This window comes from Pelophylax lessonae (genome assembly GCF_965119305.1).
Source record: "Pelophylax lessonae genome assembly, chromosome: 4".
NCBI lineage: Eukaryota > Metazoa > Chordata > Amphibia > Anura > Ranidae > Pelophylax > Pelophylax lessonae.
This window is the reverse complement of record NC_138771.1, coordinates 569,330,932-569,354,989: the sequence shown is the minus strand read 5'-3', so window position 1 is coordinate 569,354,989 and position 24,058 is coordinate 569,330,932. Positions and strand designations below refer to the sequence as shown.

The 24,058-nt window shown below is 44.2% G+C and overlaps 1 protein-coding gene across 1 annotated transcript in view; it reads left to right on the top strand.

Annotated features, from left to right (window-relative positions):
* Window positions 1-3,609: 3,609 nt before the first annotated feature.
* CHMP7 (charged multivesicular body protein 7) overlaps window positions 3,610-24,058 on the top strand; it is a 34,970-nt gene continuing 14,521 nt past the window's right edge. Inside the window, exons 1-5 of the mRNA XM_082254564.1 lie at window positions 3,610-3,631; window positions 13,325-13,600; window positions 17,019-17,187; window positions 20,134-20,319; window positions 20,405-20,538. Coding sequence (XP_082110690.1) covers window positions 13,350-13,600; window positions 17,019-17,187; window positions 20,134-20,319; window positions 20,405-20,538 — 740 coding nt within the window. The 5' untranslated portion in view covers window positions 3,610-3,631; window positions 13,325-13,349. The remainder of the gene's footprint in view (window positions 3,632-13,324; window positions 13,601-17,018; window positions 17,188-20,133; window positions 20,320-20,404; window positions 20,539-24,058) is intronic.

The window sequence follows — 24,058 nt, the reverse complement described above, 5'->3', positions numbered from 1 at the left end:
CATCGGATGTCAGCAGAGACATGTCTGCTGACATCTGATCCGTCAAATCTGGATGGATGGAAACCCTATTTTCCATCTGTCCAGCAGATCGGATCGATTGGGATCGGATGAGAAGGGACCGACGGTCCGTTTCTATCCGATTCCCCCATAGAGTGCTGCAAATACATGTAGGGGTGTGGGGTGGTTGCAGAGGGCCGACATTTACTTAAAGCGGTTGTATGCCACTGGACGTTTTTTTTCCCCCCTGCAAGGTAAAGTCATAATCTGCTAGTATGCATCAAATACTAGCACATTATGTGAAACTTACCATAGTACGAAGCTTTTCCAGTGCTGCAGGGGCTCCCATCTTCACCTGTCTTGTCCCTGGGTCTGCAGGCTCCGACTCTGACTGGCTGGAGCTGCGATGACGTCACTCCCATGCATGCGCACAGGAACCGCTGCTCATGGCACAGCACTGGCGGCCGTTCCTTCAGAGTGCATGTGACAGTGAGGTCACTGGCTTCACGAACGGTGCATGTTTAGGAGAGATTTACACTATCTATACCTTATTATAGGCATACCTATAGGTAAAAGTTAGCAAAGGAAGTTTACTTCCTCCTTAAATGGGTCACTTTCCCTGGGTGGTAGCATTTGCTGAAAGGGACATGGGGGATAATTCCTGCTGTGGCTGCAGCATGTGTACATCCCTGGCTGCTGCCTCTGCATTTAAAAAAGGACAGGGTGGTAAAAATGCAGCTCAACTGCATTGTTTTACTGCACCCCTACTATGTCTTATTGATCGATTCACAAATAATTCATTGGTTCCTTTTTTTTTGTATGATTTAAGTTCTTGCTCATTACTCCCATGCATGCACAGTCACTTTACTGTTTAGGTCTATATGTTTATTACGGTCATAATTTGCACATAAAAAACTGGTGCCTCAGATATTGTCTGTTTAAACACTCACTTTATTATTATTATAGTGTGATTTGTTAAAGTGATACTAAAGGGCATTATTATTTTCTTTAAAATAAAAAAGATATTATACTTACCTGCTGTCTCCTGTATCATGTCTGCAGTCTCTGACCATCTCCTGTATCATGTCTGCAGTCTCTGACCATCTGCTGTACCATGTCTGCAGTCTCTGACCGTCTCCTGTATCATGTCTGCAGTCTCTGACCATCTGCTGTACCATGTCTGCAGTCTCTGACCGTCTCCTCTACCATGTCTGCAGTCTCTGACCGTCTCCTCTACCATGTCTGCAGTCTCTGACCGTCTCCTCTACCATGTCTGCAGTCTCTGACCGTCTCCTCTACCATGTCTGCAGTCTCTGACCATCTCCTCTACCATGTCTGCAGTCTCTGACCGTCTCCTGTATCATGTCTGCAGTCTCTGACAGTCTCCTCTACCATGTCTGCAGTCTCTGACCATCTGCTGTATCATGTCTGCAGTCTCTGACCGTCTCCTCTACCATGTCTGCAGTCTCTGACCGTCTCCTCTACCATGTCTGCAGTCTCTGACCGTCTCCTCTACCATGTCTGCAGTCTCTGACCGTCTCCTCTACCATGTCTGCAGTCTCTGACCGTCTCCTCTACCATGTCTGCAGTCTCTGACCGTCTCCTCTACCATGTCTGCAGTCTCTGACCGTCTCCTCTACCATGTCTGCAGTCTCTGACCGTCTCCTCTACCATGTCTGCAGTCTCTGACCGTCTCCTCTATCATGTCTGCAGTCTCTGACCGTCTCCTCTATCATGTCAGCAGTCTCTGACCGTCTCCTCTACCATGTCTGCAGTCTCTGACCGTCTCCTCTACCATGTCTGCAGTCTCTGACCGTCTCCTCTACCATGTCTGCAGTCTCTGACCGTCTCCTCTACCATGTCTGCAGTCTCTGACCGTCTCCTCTATCATGTCTGCAGTCTCTGAGCGTCTCCTCTATCATGTCTGCAGTCTCTGAGCATCTCCTCTATCATGTCTGCAGTCTCTGACCGTCTCCTCTACCATGTCTGCAGTCTCTGACCGTCTCCTCTACCATGTCTGCAGTCTCTGACCGTCTCCTCTACCATGTCTGCAGTCTCTGACCGTCTCCTCTACCATGTCTGCAGTCTCTGACCGTCTCCTCTACCATGTCTGCAGTCTCTGACCGTCTCCTCTACCATGTCTGCAGTCTCTGACCGTCTCCTCTACCATGTCTGCAGTCTCTGACCGTCTCCTCTACCATGTCTGCAGTCTCTGACCGTCTCCTCTACCATGTCTGCAGTCTCTGACCGTCTCCTCTACCATGTCTGCAGTCTCTGACCGTCTCCTCTACCATGTCTGCAGTCTCTGACCGTCTCCTCTATCATGTCTGCAGTCTCTGAGCGTCTCCTCTATCATGTCTGCAGTCTCTGAGCGTCTCCTCTATCATGTCTGCAGTCTCTGACCGTCTCCTCTACCATGTCTGCAGTCTCTGACCGTCTCCTCTACCATGTCTGCAGTCTCTGACCGTCTCCTCTACCATGTCTGCAGTCTCTGACCGTCTCCTCTACCATGTCTGCAGTCTCTGACCGTCTCCTCTACCATGTCTGCAGTCTCTGACCGTCTCCTCTACCATGTCTGCAGTCTCTGACCGTCTCCTCTACCATGTCTGCAGTCTCTGACCGTCTCCTCTACCATTTCTGCAGTCTCTGACCGTCTCCTCTACCATGTCTGCAGTCTCTGACCGTCTCCTCTATCATGTCTGCAGTCTCTGACCGTCTCCTATATCATGTCTGCAGTCTCAGGGATGAAGTGGTGACGGGGGGGATGGGACGCGGAGGGGGGGATGAAGTGGTGACGGGGGGGATGGGACGCGGAGGGGGGGATGAAGTGGTGACAGGGGGGATGGGACGCGGAGGGGGGATGAAGTGGTGACGGGGGGGACGAGATGCGGACGGGAGAGACATGGGGGGGGGGGGGGGGGAACGCGGAGATGTCTGAAGTCTCTGACCCGCTCTTGTATCATGTCTTCAGGGGGACGGGACAGGGGTGATGGGATTGGGGGGGGGGATGGGACGTTAAGGGGGGGGTTGGAAGCGGAGACAGGGGGAAAGGGGCAGGAGATAGGACACATGGGGGGAGGGGGAGGGAGCAGAGACAGGGGGGAAAGGGGCACAGAGGTGTCTGCAGTCTCTGACCATCTCTTGTATCATGTCTGCAGACAGGGAGAAAGGGGGACACGCATTCACACAACTTCTTCCACACACATCCTCCCCCCTCTGGACAGCTGGTAGAGCCGCCACACACACAGTACAATATAACAACTGACCGACACACTCCGATCACCTCCACTCTTCTCTCTTCTTTCCCGCCAGCTCGTCTACTGACGTCACTCCAAGGAGGGATTCCCCGCAGAACCCCGCCTCCTCATAAATATGGATGATACAGCCTACCGCTATAGAGCAGAGCTCCTCCCACAATGTGCTGAGTGTACAACCTAAACATAGCCCCGCCCTGTCCAATGCCAATGTCATACACCAAGGATGCAATGCTGACAAGGGGCCGGCAGATGGCAGCCGTGCAGCACGGACTATGTGTCACGTGGAGTGTGGGCTGGGCTGTCGGTGTGTACGGAAGCTGGGAGGGATCAACACCGCACAACACTGGAGGAGCAATACGAGCCTGGAGGTGCCTGGGGTGAGTGTGCTGGACACTGTCCTTTGTGTCTATTCTCTATAGTCTACTATGTCCTGTCAGTCCAAATCCTGCCTGTCATGTACTCTGCACTGTCTCCTCCCATACAGCTCATCTCACTTTCACTTTTGTGTTGCTCTGTACTTTGTGTTGTCACCTGTGAGGACACTTCCTCTGCTCATTATCGGTGTCCTGTTTAAAATCAGCTGCTGGCTGTAGAGTATGTTGCAGAATTCCTTATTTCATGCCCAACTCCACATCCATATATATATATATATTTTTTTTTAATGGTTGCCTGAGTTCCTTTGGGAAGATTTCCCCTCACTTCCTGTCTGATTGTCAAGCGTCAGACAAAACCGGAAGTGAGGGGAAATCACTCAACAAAAGTCACACAATAATGACAGTATTTAAAGTAACTCAGTTGGTTAAGAAGATGTGAAACCGAAAGATATGCAAAAGAAGAGGCTTCATTGTCACCTGTTCCACCAACTTCTCTCCACCCACATCTCCTAATGTCCCACCACTCACTCCCACCAACATTCCTCCGTCCAAGACCTCCCGATGTGCCACCAACATCTCCCGATGTGCCACCAACATCCCTCCGTCCAGCACCTCCCGATGTGCCACCAACATCCCTCCGTCCAGCACCTCCCGATGTGCCACCAACATCCCTCCGTCCAACACCTCCCGATGTGCCACCAACATCCCTCTGTCCAACATCTCCCGATGTGCCACCAACATTCCTCCGTCCAGCACCTCCCGATGTGCCACCAACATCCCTCCGTCCAACATCTCCCGATGTGCCACCAACATCCCTCCGTCCAACACCTCCCGATGTGCCACCAACATCCCTCCGTCCATCACCTCCCGATGTGCCACCAACATCCCTCCGTCCAACATCTCCCGATGTGCCACCAACATTCCTCCGTCCAACATCTCCCGATGTGCCACCAACATTCCTCCGTCCAGCACCTCCCGATGTGCCACCAACATCCCTCCGTCCAACATCTCCCGATGTGCCACCAACATTCCTCCGTCCAACATCTCCCGATGTGCCACCAACATTCCTCCGTCCAACATCTCCCGATGTGCCACCAACATTCCTCCGTCCAACATCTCCCGATGTGCCACCAACATCCCTCCGTCCAACATCTCCCGATGTGCCACCAACATCCCTCCGTCCAACACCTCCCGATGTGCCACCAACATTCCTCCGTCCAACACCTCCCGATGTGCCACCAACATCCCTCCGTCCAACACCTCCCGATGTGCCACCAACATTCCTCCGTCCAACACCTCCCGATGTGCCACCAACATCCCTCCGTCCAGCACCTCCCGATGTGCCACCAACCTCCCTCCGTCCAACATCTCCCGATGTGCCACCAACATTCCTCCGTCCAACATCTCCCGATGTGCCACCAACATTCCTCCGTCCAGCACCTCCCGATGTGCCACCAACATCCCTCCGTCCAACACCTCCCGATGTGCCACCAACATCCCTCCGTCCAACACCTCCCGATGTGCCACCAACATCCCTCCGTCCAACACCTCCCGATGTGCCACCAACATCCCTCCGTCCAACACCTCCCGATGTGCCACCAACATTCCTCCGTCCAACACCTCCCGATGTGCCACCAACATCCCTCCGTCCAGCACCTCCCGATGTGCCACCAACCTCCCTCCGTCCAACATCTCCCGATGTGCCACCAACATTCCTCCGTCCAACATCTCCCGATGTGCCACTAACATCCCTCCGTCCAACACCTCCCGATGTGCCACCAACATTCCTCCGTCCAACACCTCCCGATGTGCCACCAACCTCCCTCCGTCCAACATCTCCCGATGTGCCACCAACATTCCTCCGTCCAACATCTCCCGATGTGCCACCAACATTCCTCCGTCCAGCACCTCCCGATGTGCCACCAACATCCCTCCGTCCAACATCTCCCGATGTGCCACCAACATTCCTCCGTCCAACATCTCCCGATGTGCCACCAACATTCCTCCGTCCAACATCTCCCGATGTGCCACCAACATCCCTCCCTCCAACACCTCCCGATGTGCCACCAACATCCACTGCTCGCTTGCTCCCCCAACGCATCTCTGAAATCCCACCACTTGCTCCTCTGTTGTCTCACTGCTTACTCCTCTGATGTCCTATCATCCTCTCCTTCTACATCCCACTACCCAACCCTTCGGCATTGCACCACTATCCCCCCCGTAATATGGTGTTTATATACAATGGAAATTTCTACATGTATACTTGTATATGCACATACAGTGGGTATAGAAAAGGATCACCGCTTTTAAAATAATCACATTTTGTTTTTTTGCAGCCTGATATGAAGACAGATGGTTTGTGATTTATCCAGCTAATTTCAAGAACAGAAAATCACTAAGCTGGGAAAAAGATCACCCCCCCCCCCCCTAAAATGACTTGTAAACTCAATCAGGTGGAGCTAATCACCTTCTCAATGGCACACAAAGCCATTTGACTTTCAACTGTGATCAGCTGTGGTCATTTTAATAAGCTCATTATGCTTTCCTGGAGCATTTTAGTCCCTAGTACTGAAACTGATGCAAACAATCCACTATGGGTGGCAAGGCACTGTCAAAAGATATCCAGGGTAAAGTTGTGGACAGGCATAAGTCAGGAGATGGATGAAAAAAAAAATTCAAAGACTTTATTGATGCCTAGAAGTACAGTGAAGTCTATTATTAAGAAGTGGAAGGGATTTGGTACAACACAGACCCTCCCTGGATCAGGACGTCGCTCCAAACTGGATGAAAGAGCCAGGAGGAAACTGGTCAGAGAGGCTACCAAGAGGCCTACAGCAACTCTTAGGTAGTTGCAGGAATTTATTACAAAGAGTGGTTGTTGTGTGCATGTGACAACAATATCACAAATTTTCCACAAATGTGGCTTGTATGGGTGGGTTGTAAGAAAAAAAAAACATTCCTCAAGAAAGGCCACATGGAGTCACAACTGAGCTTTGCCAAAACACACCCTGAAGATTCTGAGGCCACATGGAAAAAAGGTGTTCTGGTCAGATGAGGCTAAAATAAATAATTTTGCCTCAACACCAAATGATATGTATGGCGGAAATACAGCTCACCATCCAAATAACACCATTCCTACAGTAAAGCAATGGAGGTGGTAATATCCTGGTATGGGGTGTTTCTCTGCAGCAGGGACTGGAGCACTTGTCAGGATAGAAGGAAAAATGTATGGGGCAAAATATCATTAAATTCATGAGAAAAATTTGCTGCCCTCGGCCAGAAAATTGTCAATGGGAAGAAGGTTTACCTTCCAACATGACAATAACCCCAAGCACACAGCAAAAATGAGCGCACAGTGGTTGAAGGATAAAAAGGTGAATGTCCTTGCATGGCCTAGTCAGAGCCCAGACTTAAATGGTAACTCCACTTTCGTGGGGGAAGAAAAAACAAGATAGCGTATACAATTGCGACACAAATCATATTATAATTTGAATGTTATTAAAAATGACCTTTTCTTAATCTGCAGCCGCTGTAATTTTCTGAAAATGCAATGCAATATGCCCACCTGGAGGTGTTCTTTACACAGAATGTACTAACCACACCCCAGAAACATTTCCTGCTTCTGTGATTGGCTCACCAACTTTCCTAGAAGTCTGCACTAAGATACAAGACAGATTTCTGGCATCCCCTGCAACAAAAATGTCATTTTTGGTTCCAATAGGAACACGTCTAAAGGGATGCAGGCCCAGCAGCTTTCCTCATTAGAGCCCTGCAGCTGTCATAGCTGATAGATAATTATGAAACCACTCCCATTAGACCCACTCAGCACAGAGGAACAGGCAATGATTTCTTCAGAAAAATAAAAGGAAGGAATCTGCAACAAAGTTTGTTAAAATCCCTGCAATGTACAGAGATCACCCAGAGGGGAATGTTTTTTTTCTCAACAAAAGTGGAGTTACGTTTTAAACCCCATTGAAAATCTGTGGAATGACTTGAAGACTGCAGTCCACAAGCGGTCACCATCAAATTGAACTGGACTTGAGCAGTTCTGCAAAGAAGAGTGGGAAAATATTGCAAAGTCTAGATGTGCAGAGTTAGTAGAGACATATCCCAACAGAGTAAAGGCTGCCATTAAAGCAAAAGGTGCTTCAAGAAAATACTGACACAAGGGGGGTGATCCTTTTTCCAACTCAGTGATTGTTTTTAATTTTTTTTTTTTTCAGACATGTTGCTGTTATATCTTTTACTTGGATGTTATAAGTTGCACTGAGTAAATACAGCTGGATAAAACAAAAAATGTGTCTTCAGGCTGCAAAGCAACATATGTAACTATTTAACCACTTTACCACCGGAGGATTTTGCTGTCTTACGTCCAGGCCACTTTTTGCGATTCGGCACTGTGCGATTTTAACTGACAATTGCGCAGTCATGCAACGCTGTACCCAAACAAAATTTATGTCCTTTTTTTTTCCCACAAACAGAGCTTTCTTTTGGTGGTATTTGATCACCTCTGCGCTTTTCATTTTTTGCGATATTAATTAAAAAATGCGACAATTTTGAAAAAAGAACAATATTTTTCTACTTTGACAGTTAAAAAATATCCAATATATTCAATTTTTGTCATATAATTAGGCCAAATGTATTTAGCTACATGTCTTTGACAAAAAAATTCTCAATGAGCGTATTTTTAACCGCTTTGACCAGAAGATTTTACCCCATTCCTGACCAGGCCATATTTTGCGATTCGGCACTGCGTTACTTTAACGGACAATTGTGCGGTCGTGCGACGCTGTACCCAAATTAAATTTCTGTCTTCTTTTCCCCCACAAATAGAGCTTTCTTTTGATGGTATTTGATCACCTGTGCGATTTTTACTTTTTGCGCTATAAACAAAAAAAGAGCGTCAATTTTGAAAAAATAACAATATTTTTCACATTTTTTATACGAAATTCCCCAAAAGAAAAATTTAAAAATCAAAATTTTTTAACATTTTAGGCCAATTTGTTTTCTGCTACATATTTTTGGTAAAAAAAATCGCAATAAGCGTATTTTGATTGGTTTGCGCAAAAGTTATCGCAGCTACTAACTACGGGAAATTTATGTCATTTTTATTGTTTTTTTTTAACTAGTAATGGCGGCGATCTGTTTTTTTTTTTGCGGGACTGCGACATTGCGGTGGACAGATCGGACCCTTGACTGACATTTTTGACACTTTTGGGGGTACCAGTGACATTACTACAGTAATCAGTGCTATAAATATGCACTGTTACTGTAATAATGACACTGGCAGGGAAGGGGTTAACTCGGTGATCAAGGGGTTAAATGTATGCCTGGTGCTTACTGACGTGTGTGGTTGGAGGGGACTGTGTGACACAGACACAGATCGCAGGTTCAGCTATGCTGAATCCTGCAATCTGTCCCTGCCTGTCACATAGGAGATCCGCCCGCTTTGTTTACACAAGCGGGCAGATCTCCTCACTCGATCCCCGACTATCGGGGAAGAGCGGCGATGATCACCGCCTCTCCTCCCCTGGCCCGACTCCCGCTGTGTCTGAATACAGCGGGGGCGAGCCTCCGGCGGCGCGCGCGCGCCACCCACAAGGTGGACGATAACGATCCGCTTTGCCGTAGTACGCTCCATGTGAGCGGTCGACAAGTGGTTAAAGGGGGGTGATTTTTTTTTTTCTCTATACCCTTTGTAAAAGTACACATGTACATATATGCTTTGATATATAACTTGCATCATTGAATTATGGGTGTGTTTGTTCTCTGCCTCACTACAGGACACACCACAGCAGACGGAGGGGGATGTAGGCATTTCACACTTCTGGAAGTGTGACCCCTGTGAAGTTTCTACAGGCCATCGCAGGGGAATAGGTAAGTCTAAACCCTCTTGTCTTGCAGCTCTTGCTTTGCTACATCTTTTACACCAAGCGACAGTCACTTTAAACCTAACGAGGTTTTAAGAGTAAAAAATAAATTACTCTAAATGTTCCCTTGGCATTGTAAATTGAAGGTTAGTTCCATGCATACCTAATATTTAGATTACAGTTTGCAGCTGTCTTGTATGTGTGAAAGTGAGGTATTATCTCTCACTAGGTGAGGTGGTTTACTGCACTTAAAGTGGATGTAAACCTGATTCATGAAATTTGACCTAGGCACATATATCTGCAGTGTTTTCTTATATCTCTCCAAAGCCTAAAGTGGGGTACACACTAGTAGAAAATCTGCCGAAAATTCCCATTCGAGGTAAAATCGTATGATTTTCGGCTAGTGTGTACACAACTTTCCGCAGCCGATGACGACATTTTCAACGAAAAAAAACGGAGGGACAAACACCAACATTTTTATCGTCCGTCCCCAGAAGACCAATTTTCTTCTAATGTGTATGCAGTACATTTGCGAAAAATCGGATACGAAAGACCGCACATGATCTAAAGTTGCAGACGATCCAGAAGTCTAGGAACAAACAAAAAAAATCGGACGAGAAATTTCGTGAATATTATGCACTGTCAACTAAAAACGGTTATGATCGCTGAGCATGAGAGAGAAAAATCAGAGGATATTTTGTCCGATTTTCATCAAGTGTGTACGAGCCTTAAGTCCTGTGTGTTATCAGCATGATAACTTCTGACAAGTTCTCCATCAACAGAGATAAAACCAGGCCGAATTTTGTGTTGGGTGGGGGCTATAAATAGATTAGCAGAGAGCTGGTCTATTTACAGCACATTCCTTCCTTCCTTCCTCTGCCTATGTGAAGGGGGGGGGGGGTGTGCCTTTCTTCCAATCAGCTGTCACACAGTGTATGCCAACACAACACTCCCAGTGCTGAACAGGAAGAGAAAATTTTTAACACAATGTGCACTTTTTAAAGAATATAGCAAGCGGAAGGCAGCAGATATACATGTAAAACTTATGTAGGTAGATTTTTCTCATCTCTGTGTATTATCTGAGCCTGTTCACTTCACTGGGTATATGTGATGGTTTACATCCACCTTAACCTTTAAGTCAGACTTATGCCCCATACACACGTGCAGATTATCTGCAGACTTACCAAAACCATATAATATGAGGTCAAACCTAAACACTTTCAATTTGTATGCAATCCGGCAGGCCCTTGCACTACATAGAAAAGGTAAGTCTGCAGATAATCTGCACGTGTGTACGGGGCATTAGTGTTTAAATGTTCATTTGACACCAGCCTTACATCTATCTGCTCAGCAGCGGAGTTTTCCAGGAAATTATTTTTAGAATCAGTCCACGTTAATCTGATGTCTCCATGTTTAGTAGCTACTCCAGTAGTGAGATCTCTGTGCTTTTTGTTCCCAGATGTGCAGACCTGCTGCAGCTATTATGAAAAGATCCATTCTCCCTGCTGTGTTTTTCACATATTCTTAAGCCCCGTACACACGTACCGATTGTCGGCCGTAAATATTCGGCCGACGACCGATCGGCCGATTGTAGGCTTGTTAGTATGATGCTGCCGACAGCGCATTTTCGGGCGAAGAGAATCTGTCGTGCAGGCATTAAAATTTTTGTTGGCCAACACCAGAACGGCCGATTGTTCGCCAGTCAGTACAGATTTCGGCCGACAGCCAGCAGATTAGCAAAACTGGGCATGCTCCAGAAAAGAAAAAAGACAAGGAAAGTTAACCATCACATGACATCACTTCTGCAGTCGGCTGCTGTTGGCCGACAAAATTCGTGTGCAGTCTTTTGCAGTTTTCAACAGACACGACAGCCCTGGACAAAAGACGGCCGATCGTTCGGCCGACGATCAGTACGTGTGTACGGGGCTTTATGCAAGGAACTGTGGCAAGGAGATTTCTGCATTTGGTTCTGTGGGGGCTTTAAGAAGCTTGTGTGTGAATCGGCTCCGCAGACTCCACCGAAATAAAAACTCTTCTTTGTAAATAGTAGCATTCGTAACCTACATTTTTTGTGTCTGTATATACATTATCTCACAGAAATGAGTACACCCCTCACATTTTTGTAAATATTTTATTATATCTTTCCATGTGACAACACTGAAGAAATTACACTTTGCTACAATGTAAAGTAGTGAGTGTACAGCTTGTATAACAGTGTAAATTTGCTGTCCCCTCAAAATAACTCAACACACAGCTATTAATGTCTAAACCACTGGCAACAAAAGTGAGTACACTCCTTAGTGAAAATGTCCACATTGGGCCCAATTAGCCATTTTCCCTCCCTGGTGTCATGTGACTCGTTAGTGTTACAAGGTCTCAGGTGTGAATGGGGAGTAGGTGTGTTAAATTAGGTTTTATTGCTCTCACTCTCTCATACTGGTCACTGGAAGTTCAACATGGCACCTCATGGCAAAGAACGCTCTGAGGATCTGAAAAAAAGAACTGTTGCTCTACATAAAGATGGCCTAGGCTATAAGAAGATTGCCAAGACCCTGAAACTGAGCTGCAGTACGGTGGCCAAGGCCATACAGCAGTTTATCAGGACAGGCCCCAATCAGAACAGGCCTCACCATGGTTGACCAAAGAAGTTCAATGCACGTGCTCAGGGTCATATCCAGAGGTTGTTTTTGGGAAATAGATGTACTATTGCTGCCAGCATTTCTGCAGAGGTTGAATGGGTGGGGGGTCTGCTTGTCAGTGCTCAGACTATACACCGCATTCTGCATCAAATTGGTCTGCATGGCTGTCGTCCCAGAAGGAAGCCTCTTCTAAAACTGGTGCACAAGAAAGCACGCAGTTTGCTGAATACAAGCAGACTAAGAACATGGATTACTGGAACCATGTCCTGTGGTCTGATGAGACCAAGATAAACTTATTTGGTTCAGATGGTGTCAAGCGTGTGTGGCGGCAACCAGGTAAGGAGTACAAAGACAAGTGTGTCTTGCCTACAGTCAAGCATGGTGGTGGGAGTGTCATGGTCTGAGGCTGCATGAGTGCTGCTGGCACTGGGGATCTACAGTTCATTGAGGGAACCATGAATGCCAACATGTAATGTGACATACTGAAGCAGAGCATGATCCCCCTCCCTTCGGAGACTGGGCTGCAGGGCAGTATTCCAACATAGCAACCCCAAACCTACCTCCAAGACAACCACTGCCTTGCTAAAGAAGCTGAGGGTAAAGGTCATCGACTGGCCAAGGATGTCTCCATACCGAACCCTATTGAGCATCTGTGGGGCATTCTCAATGGAAGGTGGAGGAGCGCAAGGTCTCTAACACCCACCAGCTCCGTGATGTCGTCCATGGAGGAGTGGAAGAGGATTCCAGTGGCAATCTGTGAAGCTCTGGTGAACTCCATGCCCAAGAGGGTTAAGGCAGTGCTTAAAAAAAAAAATGGTGGCCACACAAAATATTGACAGTTTGGGCCCAATTTGGACATTTTCACTTAGGGGTGTACTCACTTTATTTGCCAGCGGTTTATAGATTAATGGCTGTGTGTTGAGTTATTTTGCGGGGACAGCAAATTTACACTGTTCTATAAGCTGTACACTCACTAATTTACATTGTAGCAAAGTGTCATTTCTTCAGTGTTGTCACATGTAAAGATATAATTTATTTACAAAAATGTGAGGGGTGTACTTACTTTTTTGAGACACTGTAAGGTCTAGAGGCAAATGTTCAGGATTGTTTGTTTTTTAATCAGTAATGTTTTTCTCCATCTTCAGTTTAATTACACACCCCAATCTTCTATTGCCTGTTCTTGTTAGGTCGGCCCCTTAATCCACAGTGAAGATGGCTCCGCCTTACCCCACCGACTGGGATGATGATGAACGGATGTCATTTCTATTCTCTGCCTTCAAAGGGACGCGAGATGTGAACAGCGTGGACTGGGACAGTAAAATGACATTTTGGATGCCACTGATTTTGCAGCATGCCAAGGCTGAAGGAATGGTCAGGGTCACACTGCGCCAACTGCAGTCACACTTCACCCGCAAGGGCAGCACTCCATTGGGTTTGGGAATGGTGATCCAAGAGATGCTCAGGTGAAGATTGCCTAATTGTTTGTATTTGGACTGGAGCGAACGATTAAAAGAGTTTTCATTTTGACCTTTTAAGATATGTGTGGGGGAGGACCTGTTAGATTATCAATGGAAAAAATGTTAATGAAAATCTTTGCGCCAAATTTGAATCTCCAATTTGCAGTAACCTGTGTATTACTGAAATGCAGGTAACATGCATTGCTACGTTGCAGAGCCATTCACTTTGAATAGCACCCCAATGAGATACAGTGGTTGTAAAGGCAGAATGTTTTTTTACCTTACTGCATTTTATGCACTAAAGTGTAAAACCTTTTGCATGCAGCTCCCCAAATAAATTCCTGAGCCCGCTCTCGATCCGGCGATGTGCATGAGAGCTGAGGGTCTCCTCGGCTCTCTCTCTACGTTGGCTCCCTCTTCTGTCAATCAGAGCCAGTGACTGCAGCAGGGGCAGGCCGAGCCCCACTCTATCTTATGGACACACAGTGCAAGGCTCAGAAAGGAGTACGCATGAGTGTCCCCATAGCAAGCAGCATGGGAGGAGCGGCCAGGAGTGCTGATGGAGAACACGAGAAGAGGAGGTTCAGGGCTGCTCTACACAGAGCAGGTAAGTATAGAATGTTTGTTTTAGGACAGGCATGTCCAACCTGCGGCCCGGAACCGCAGGCAATGCGGCCCATTGCCCCCTGACAATTTTTTATTTTTTTTTTCTGGATAGGAAGGAAGTCGAGTCGGGGCCACGGCCACAGTGGCTTCCAACTAACTGTAGGCAGAGGCTGCCTCGGAGGTTATCATCCACTAGTTGTGTTAAATTAGTGCTGGGGGGGGGGGGCGCAGCAGCACGGCAAGGTTTTATTACTTAAATTCCTTAACTATAGTATATATTTTATATGCGGCCCGAGAAAATTTCTCTACACTCAATGTGGCCCAGAGAAGCCACAAGGTTGGACACCCATATTTTAGGAGAAAACAAAAGTAAACCTTTACAATTACTTTAAGGCAATATATTTTAGTATGTAGCAACACATCATAGCACATTGTGTTATGAAAAAAGTGACATTCTGTACAATTTTAGGCCCATTGATTTGCATTGGCAGCCCAATCAGTTTGAACAGGCTCCATTAAAACAGTAAACTTTAACAATTGACATAATGTTCATTAACTTAATTGTGTTAACACACCAAAAAAAAATTAAAGTCCCCAATGTACCGGTCTTACCTACAGTATAGTTTTAGGAACATTCATCTGAAGAAGAAAACGGGTCCAATTCCATATTTACATTTCTGCTTGGTCATTTTGGTCTGATAAGGTATGTTCACACACCACTCCTAATTTCGCTGTTGCTCATACCAGTGATAAAGGCGAGCCTCAGTCCTGGCTGCTGGTATACGTGCAGAAGTGGAGACAACACCACCTATGAGCCAGGTTCATGGGGCTCCACCTGATACGGGAGGCTTTAGATGGATGGGCAATTCTTCAGAAGTCTCTTGAATATAAATTGCTAATAGTAATGTTACTAGTTTTCCTCTTTCAGTTTTTACTTCAGGGGTATTGTAAAACGATTTGACTCAAGCTGGCCATACACTGATCACGTTTGACATTTGCTCAGTGAGTGACCCTATCCGGCACCCTATTGACTGAGATTCCTTGATTAAAAGAAAATCGAATTAGCTGGGTGGAAAATGATCTGCTCAATCAGATGCAACCACTATTCAGGTATTTTGACCACTGACGGGGCCGGCTGTCAAAATACAATAGCGATAGTGGGAGACTTGTCCATCCATGCTTTATAGCGATTTTGTTTTTTTTTTCTTCTTCATGTATATGTCTGTATTTGTTTTTTTTTTTGCTAGTATTTATTTCTATTAGACAGGAGAAAAGGAAGCAATTTTTGGATATTAATCTGTGACCCTCCCCGCTGCCTGTTACAGCAATGTATGAATATTTCTGATTTTTTTTTTTTTTTAACCTGAAACCTTTACATCGAAACCTAATTTTAAAAATGCATGCACATATAAAGCAGACCTTTCAATAACTTTATTGGATTATTTCAGTTTGCATGAACAAGTTTCCAATTTGTCTCAATATAAAGCACTAATATAAATTTTCATTTTTTATCATTGCACTATGGGGTAGAGAAGGATTAGCAACCCTGATGGATTTTTACTCTAGGGAGATCGCCCCTATTTGTCCTCTTCCAACTTGCATTGTCAACCAATATAATACTGCACCCAAAAGAAGCGTTCCTTCGAATGTGCGTGATTGCTTTTAGGGATGCACCGATATCGGTATCTGTGCCGATACTAAGCATTTAGTGCAAATGCTCCGATACCTGAAACCTATTCCTTTTGCGGTGTGATTTGAGCCCATACAAAATTGAATGGGCTCAAATCTCACTGCAAAGCATCGCATGCGATTTGAATAGGAATGCAGTGTGATTCCTGTCCAAATTGCATGCGGTTTCCCACACCGCTCCTGTGCGAACCCAGGCTGAAATCGCCATAACAAGCCTGGGCTCACACAGGAACAGTGAGGGGAAAACCGCATGCGATTCAGACAGGAATCGCCCCACATTCCTGTTCAAATCACATACGATATTTTGCGATTTGAGCCCATTTATTTTGTATGGGCTCAAATCACACTACAAAGATACCCGTACTTGTTATCGGCAAGCATTTGCCCAAAAGTATTGCTACTCGCCTGTAAAAAAAAAATATTGTAGATTCCTCAATTGCTTTATATCTGTCCACAAATCATTCCCAGTCTCATGCTTAGAGCAGCAAACCCACAGCATCATTATATAAACTAGCAGGCTACTTGCCTTTCTAGGCAGAATAAACCCATGCTCAGGCTAATGGCAGAAATATCTACCATTATCTAATTATTGATGGAGATCGAAGCTTTCTTTCCTTGGGGTACAGGTTCTATTAATGTAGAAGAAATGGCTGCACTCCAAGTATAATTAAAATTCAGGTTTATTGACCGAACATCCCAATGTGGCAAACAACGGGTCGACTCGTTTCACACACTAGAATGTGTGCTTAATCATTACTACAGGTTCTATTCAGCAGAAAAAAAAAAAAGGTGTTTGTCTTCATTTTTGTTACTAGTGCAACAAAGATTTTTCCTATTCGAGCATAACAGACAGAGCAGTGTTATATCATTTTCTTATACCCAACTGCCAACTTTCCATCCTAATACTCTGCAAGAGATGGAAAACATGACCTGGCATGAAGACTAGTCTGGGGAGCAGGAAGACAGGTTCGCCTTGGCAAACGGCAAAGTTTCGCTTTTAAGTTCTATCTTGCTTTCAAACATTGACCTCAAATACAGGATCTAGTTGACAAAGTCAATATTTCAAGTACGGTAATTATGTTTATATATAGGGCTAATGTCTTTTTATTTTCCTGTTCTGTTGTGGCAGACGTGGTTGCCTGCAGCAAGAGTCGGATTTTGTGTCTGGAGTCTCCAGCGGCTGGGTTACGTGGGGCATGAGGCAAATCGTCATCAAACCTCTACAGTGGACCCTTAATGCGTTTCTAGGTGGTCAGATTAATCCAGATGAGCCATTCATCATTCTTGGTGCCTTAAAGGTACATGGTTATATTGACTTCCATTGTGTGATATAGCATTTTTGGCTTCATTGTTGTAAAGGCGATGGGTTTTCTAAATTACCAGTTTGTTTAGCTTCTCTTTGTCATTTTTTTTTTTCCTAAGTTTTTTTTTTTTTTTTTTTTTTTTATTCAGAGTTTACAGGTATAAAACAAAAAAAAAAAAAAAAAGCACAAAACAAACAAGCCAAAACCTAAAATCACGCTGTCAATTTCATAGTCAAAAGACAAAGATGGCAGTAGGTAGCATTTAGGTTTACATACTTTCACGCAAACTTTTCGGTTCTTAGTGCATAAGTTATGAGTACTTGTTGGTGCATTCAACTGTAAGTACTTTTTATAATCTCAATGTTGGTTCCTGTGTGCCTAAAAAAGTAACCTAGACCCCAGGTCCAGGCTATGTATGGAGCAACCATTTCTGTCCAAGCAGCACTAAGTAGAGAGAACAGAAGAAAGGCACTTAAGAAAATGGAGAGTAGAATGTGTGTGTATATATGTATGTGTATATATATATATATATATATATATATATATATATATATATATATATATATATATATATATATATATATATATATATATATATATATATATATAGCGATATTGAAGAGAGACTGATGGGGGAGAAGAAGCATAGGGTTCTGAAGATGTATAGGGATAATAGTGATCCTTACTAATATACATCATGGTATACATTAATTAGGACTAATTTCAAACATGGTTCTCTATTTGTATAAGTTAAGCTAAAATGGCTGCTTGAGCTATGTAGTAAGCAACTTTTTATCGTAAACAACTTAGAAGGAGATTTTCTGAGCATTTTGGGCACCCCAATGTGTCATTTTCTATGTGTGTTGTGTGAAAAGAAACCATTTATAAGGAGGAGGCTCTGACTGGCATGCCAGAGCACGTATTGAACAGCGTGTTATGTGTGTGTGCTCTCCATAATAACGTAATAAATGTTATTTGGAACTTGATATGATAGAAACTTTAAATACATAAAGGGAATCAACTCGGTAAAGGAGGAGAGCATATTTAAAAGAAGAAAAACTACCACAAGAGGACACAGTTTTAAATTAGAGGGGCAAAGGTTTAAAAGTAATATGAGGAAGTATTACTTTACTGAGAGAGTAGTGGATGCATGGAATAACCTTCCTGCAGAAGTGGTAGCTGCAAATACAGTGAAGGAGTTTAAGCATGCATGGGATAGGCATAAGGCTATCCTTCATATAAGATAGGGCCAGGGACTATTCATAGGATTCAGATATATTGGGCAGACTAGATGGGCCAAATGGTTCTTATCTGCCGACACATTCTATGTTTCTATGTTATCTCGCCTGTAAGTAATTCTACAGGTTTCCTTCAAATTAAGGAACTTGTGATAACAAATCTCTATTCAAGGAGATCAGTGACTGTAGATGGAGTGAAAAGGGGTAATAATGAATGGGTTAGAGAACAGAGCAGGGAGTACAATAAATAGGCTATTGGAATAAAGAATGGCTCCAGAACCGGGCAATGACACTTAGAAGAGCAGAAACCAGGAAATGAAAGCCCGGGGAGAAGGAACCACTGTGGAAGTGATTGCAATACTGAGGATGAGAAGGAAGGGGCAATGAATGGGTCACACAGGAGGAAGGCTTCATTCTTGTGCTACATGCTCTCTCAAGGTGTCAAGCTACAGTTCAATCCTTCAATAACACTGTCAGGCCAAAAGAAGTGCCCTCATAACTTAGAGTAAAACTACGACCTCCCATTTGAAAAGAAAAAACTGTGTTGCAGCAATTATAAGTGTATCTGCACTTAGTTTTCTCTTGGTCCCTCTGCGATGTCCCACAATTACCCGTTGATCCTTTCAGTGAAGTCCACCCGCAGCTTGCTGTCATGGTGTGGCAATGATGCTGCACTGCTCCTGAATTCAGAGCAGAGTTGCCACTCTCAGTAGCCTGTGCTTGTTTGCACTCCAGTGGGATGAGAAAATGTTACAGGGGGCACAGCTATCAGCATTGTCACTGCTGGTTCACATGCCTGTAGCTTGCCAGTCCGCACCTGACCACACCTAGTTCTATCCACTGCTTACTGGATTGGCAGAACTGATTGTGCTTTTGAAGCCCTCCTGCTGTGAGCTGCAGTGTCTGGGAGGGGCGGGGGGTGGGTGGGAGATACAAATAAAGGAAGATTTGGCTTAGTCAGGGGAGGTAAAGGAAGTTTTTTTTCTTTTTTTGATGCTTATGCATCCTGTGGTACCTGGAATTGGCACTTGTGTAAACAGTCTTACAGGAACCATAGTTGTACTTTTAATGTGTGTGTATGTATGTAACAAAATGGTATTTCTGAAATCATTTAAAACAGCTCAGTACAGGGTGAACCTTGCTTTAAAGTGGAGCTCCAGCCTATTTTGCAACTTTAGTGATTCCTGGAGTGATCAACAATTGGGCATTTTTCAGGGGTCCCTTACCTTATTTTCAGGGCATTTTTGATTGTACTTCTCCTTCTCCCCCCTCTGTGGCCGCGGCCACCGACATCACTTCCGCCTTTGCATTGCATCCTGGGAGCTGTTTGTCATCATTCCCAGGAGGCAATGGGCAGTGACATGGGCGGCCGGCCGCTCCTCTCCTCTATGCCGATCGCATAGTACAGCGCATGAGCGAGATTGCCAGGTGCATTCTGGGTTGCCAGAATTAACTGGAATCAGGAAGAAGGACACAGCAGATTACACTGCGGCTTCAGATGCCCACATCCAAGATGGCCGCGCTCAGACAGCGTTTTTAAAAGATTTTGACTAAAATCCAATACTGTACACCTTGTAAGTATGAGAATAGCGGTTCTGTAAAGGGCGATGGATTAGTATTATAGGGGTATTTTTAGTTGAAAAATGTATTTGAGGCTGGAACTCCACTTTAATAGACTTTTTTTGTATTCTTTTTTTCCCAGGAGCAGGCAGAGCTGGTGGTAAAGAAATACCAGTCCTCTCCACTGAGTTCTACCTCCTTGTTGTTAGATGATGAAGTATACACACTCTGCAAGGATCAGTTTCCAGAAAGGTCTACCTTTAATCTAGTTTTATTACAGCTGCAGCGAGATAAGAAGATCTGTGTTTTACAAAGACATGGGGAGAAGGTAAACACAGCAATTCAGTACTATCTTGCATAGGTGATTGTACCCTTCTACTTCCCCATTTATGGTTTTGTTTATTCTCTTGTAGCTTGTGAAGTTTGTACAGGGTGGAAGCCCTCAGGTGACCCCAATAGCAGAATCTGATTTGGGCATTTATGAGTTGCAAAAAAGTCAGAAGCTGCTTTCAGAGAGAGTCCAAAAGACGAGTAAGGAGTCTGACCAGTAAGTACTGACGTCTGTCTGCCTAATACTTTCATTGAGAGGTGGAGAGCAATAACCCACAGTAGCTTCAGCTCAGTTTTCTGATATTGCTTTCCACATCCAGAAAGAAAGTAGTTCTTACTTTTTTGTAATACCCAGCAGAGTGATGACTTGACCAAAGATTAAAGCATAAATTTAGGAAAAGAAAATTGCTCCCTTGCAGTGGGTTAATGCTTGTTTAGGTCTAGGGGGACAGCAAAAGGTGTTTTTAACTGTACCATACGCCTAACAATATATAGCCAGCACACCACAGATCTTCATGTGAACACATCACAGTGGTAAAGTACAACATTTCGGGGATTGCAGGACCTCTTTATCAGGCATATGCAAAGTGCATAATACATAGTAATGAACATTTAAAGTGTCATTTAGCAATCGAAAAGCAGCATAGGAAGCCACTCCCTGACCTCTGATGTCATATGATGTAAAACGGGAGACTGTAGACAAGAATAAGTACCATTGAAACAATGTTTGCATGGGCTGTCCGTTTAATACAATGGGAACATAGATACCTTTATTGTATATTTGAAAAAGTTAAATGATTCAATGGAAAATGTACACAATTTTAGCTGCTCCCATTGATTTAAAGGACTTCTGGTCAAACACTGTACCCTGGCTACATCAATAAAAGTCAACAACAGTGTGACCTTTTGACTTACAGGGGATGATTTACTAAAACTAGTGCACTCAGAATCTGATGCAGCTGTGCATAGTAGCCAATCAGCTTCTAACTTCCAGCTTCTTCAATTGAGCTTTGGCAATAAAACCTAGAAGCTGATTGGTTTCTTTTGAGAGCTGCACCAGATTTTGCACTCTCCGATTTTAGTAAATAACCCCACAGTAAGTGACCTAAGACATGAATGATAATACAGAGCCAGCTAGAGTTTGGAATTATGCTTCTCATCTAAATTCATGTAGAAAGGAAGAGGTAAAGGTATGCACCCACGTGGGAATGGCTAAGCTTAAGCTAAAAGAGTGACTCCATAATGCTAAGTAATGTGTGCGCCAGAGGGACTCCATAAGACCAAAGAAGATTGTGTCAGATGGGACTTCACCTTGGGGTGACACTAAATCTACACTACAAGAGAACCTGATTTCATGCAATCCATGAGTAGCCTGGATTCCTGGTTGCCTACAGTGAATCTTCTATAAGCTCAAGCTAAGTGACTTGTTAGTGTATACCTATAGCATACAGATGATTGGCAATGCTTATTTGCAAGGAAGGTTAGATAGCGTATGCATGGGTGTTTTTTGCATATTTGTAGTATTCTGTATGTCTTGTAATGTTTTCCTGCAATTGAAAGTAGTTTGCAGCATTCTTGATTAGTAAAAGCACATTAATATACCACAGGGTTTTTAATATCTTTAAGAAAAAAACAGGGAGTGGAAATCTAGATAATGGCTTGAACTAAAAAAGTTCCGATCAGAGACCCATTCATTTGCAATATGCAAAAGAGTGGTACTCATATGGCCAGAAAAAGACTTCTAAAAAAGACAGGGACAGCAAAGAAAAGGAGTTGCCCCAAAGCGCCATATCTGAGTAACCGGGGTGTCAGTATGCTAAATTTCCAAAAAGAATTACCAACTCAATACTGTATAAAAAAATATTTTATTAATTCAGAAATCAAAAAACAGTAGGTAGTCAAAAAAAAGCAAACCAACCCTTCCACCTTGTCACCATAAATAGATTACGTAATTGTTAAACACATGCACGCCAACCTATGCTGCTGTAACGCACCATAACAGCATAAATGAGGTAATGTATATAATCACCAAAAATAGTATGTCAATGTGTGAACAGCTAAGTGCCGATATCAGATATCCCTCCACAAACAGGCCGACAATAGAGGCATCAAAAATCAAAAGCCGCAGGGCCCGTGTGGTAATCCAATGCGATATCGGTATATATGCAAGTCGCTAGCCGCCACAGATTGAAGGCACACTGTTGAGGAATCAATGAATAACAGGGCACTCTGAAAATTTCCAGTACTATGGGTTTTTCTTTTATTTGCTCTATTACAAAGAGCCTGAAAAGATATCTATCCATCCATCCATCACTTTTTCAGACCAAATGCTGGATGCGTTACATTGATGACATCTTCCTCGTTTTGGGCTAGTAACGAGATTGAATTTTTCTAAATAACATTTTTCCTGGGATAGTGCTTAATCCAGAGGTATCATTACAGAGCATTACTTTTTCTAGATTTCCAGTGTTCCAGCTATCCAACTGTTTACAATACTTTTGGTGGGTTTTTATGACATGTTACGAAATCAGAGGTCAGGGAGTGGCTTCCTTTTACTGGTTTTAAATTGGTGGATGGCACTTTAAATGTTCTTAGCATTGTATTGTGCCCTTTTCACTTGGCTTATCGCAGCATGATGAAGGGGTCCTGTGTGACCCCAAAACGTTGCGCTTTACCACTGTGATGTGATTACCTGAATCACCTGGACATTTTTTCAAAGTTGCATAGTGTGCTGTCGATATATACTTTGCCTCAGTAAAGATAACCACAATGATTTTGTTTACCTGACCCATTTTTAGATGAATTACAAGAATTACATTTGTCAGCTGTCTGGCTGTTCAGTGTAGAAATGTTTGTAAATCAGCCGATTGTCTATTCAGAATTATCAATCCTTTGGCATATTTGCATTTCAACTGTGTATTTGGCACCTGGAGTGCTCCTACTCCATTCCCAATTTTGGCTACTGTTGTAAAGCGATGACCAGAGACTGCAGAGTATTCTGGTCTGTGCTCTTGTTGTGCCCCTAAAGCAGACCATACATTAAAGCAGAACTTTTCCCATAACAACTTGATTAAAAATATTCTTTATTAAGGAACGTACACTCACCAGCCACTTCATTAGGTACACCTGTTCAATTGCTTGGTAACACAAATTGCTAATCGGCCAATCATATGGCAGCAACTCAGTGCATTTAGGCATCTAGACATGGTGAAGACGACTAGCTGAAGTTCAAGCCGAGCATCAGAATAGGCGGAAGAAAGGGGATTTAAGTGACTTTGAATGTGGCATGGTTGTTAGTGCCAGGCGAGCTGGTCTGAGTATTTTAAAAACGACTGATCTCCTGGGATTTTCATGCACAACCATCTCTAGTGTTTACAGAGTATGGCCCTGAAAAAGAGAAAAAATTCAGTGAGTGGCAGTTGTGTGGAGGAAAATGCCTTGTTGATGTCAGAGGAGAATGGGCAGACTGGCTTGAGATGAAAGAAAGGCAACAGTAACTCAACCACTTGTTACAACCAAGTTATGCAGAATATCATCTCCTGGATGCACAACACATCGAACCTTGAAGCAGATGGGCTACAGCAGCAGAAGACCACACTGAATGCCACTCCTGTAAGATAAGAACAGGAAACTGAGGCTACAATTCACACAGGCTCACCAAAATTGGACAATAGAAGATTGGAAAAACATTGCCTGGTCTGGTCTGATAAGTCTAGATTTCAGCTGCGGCATTCAGA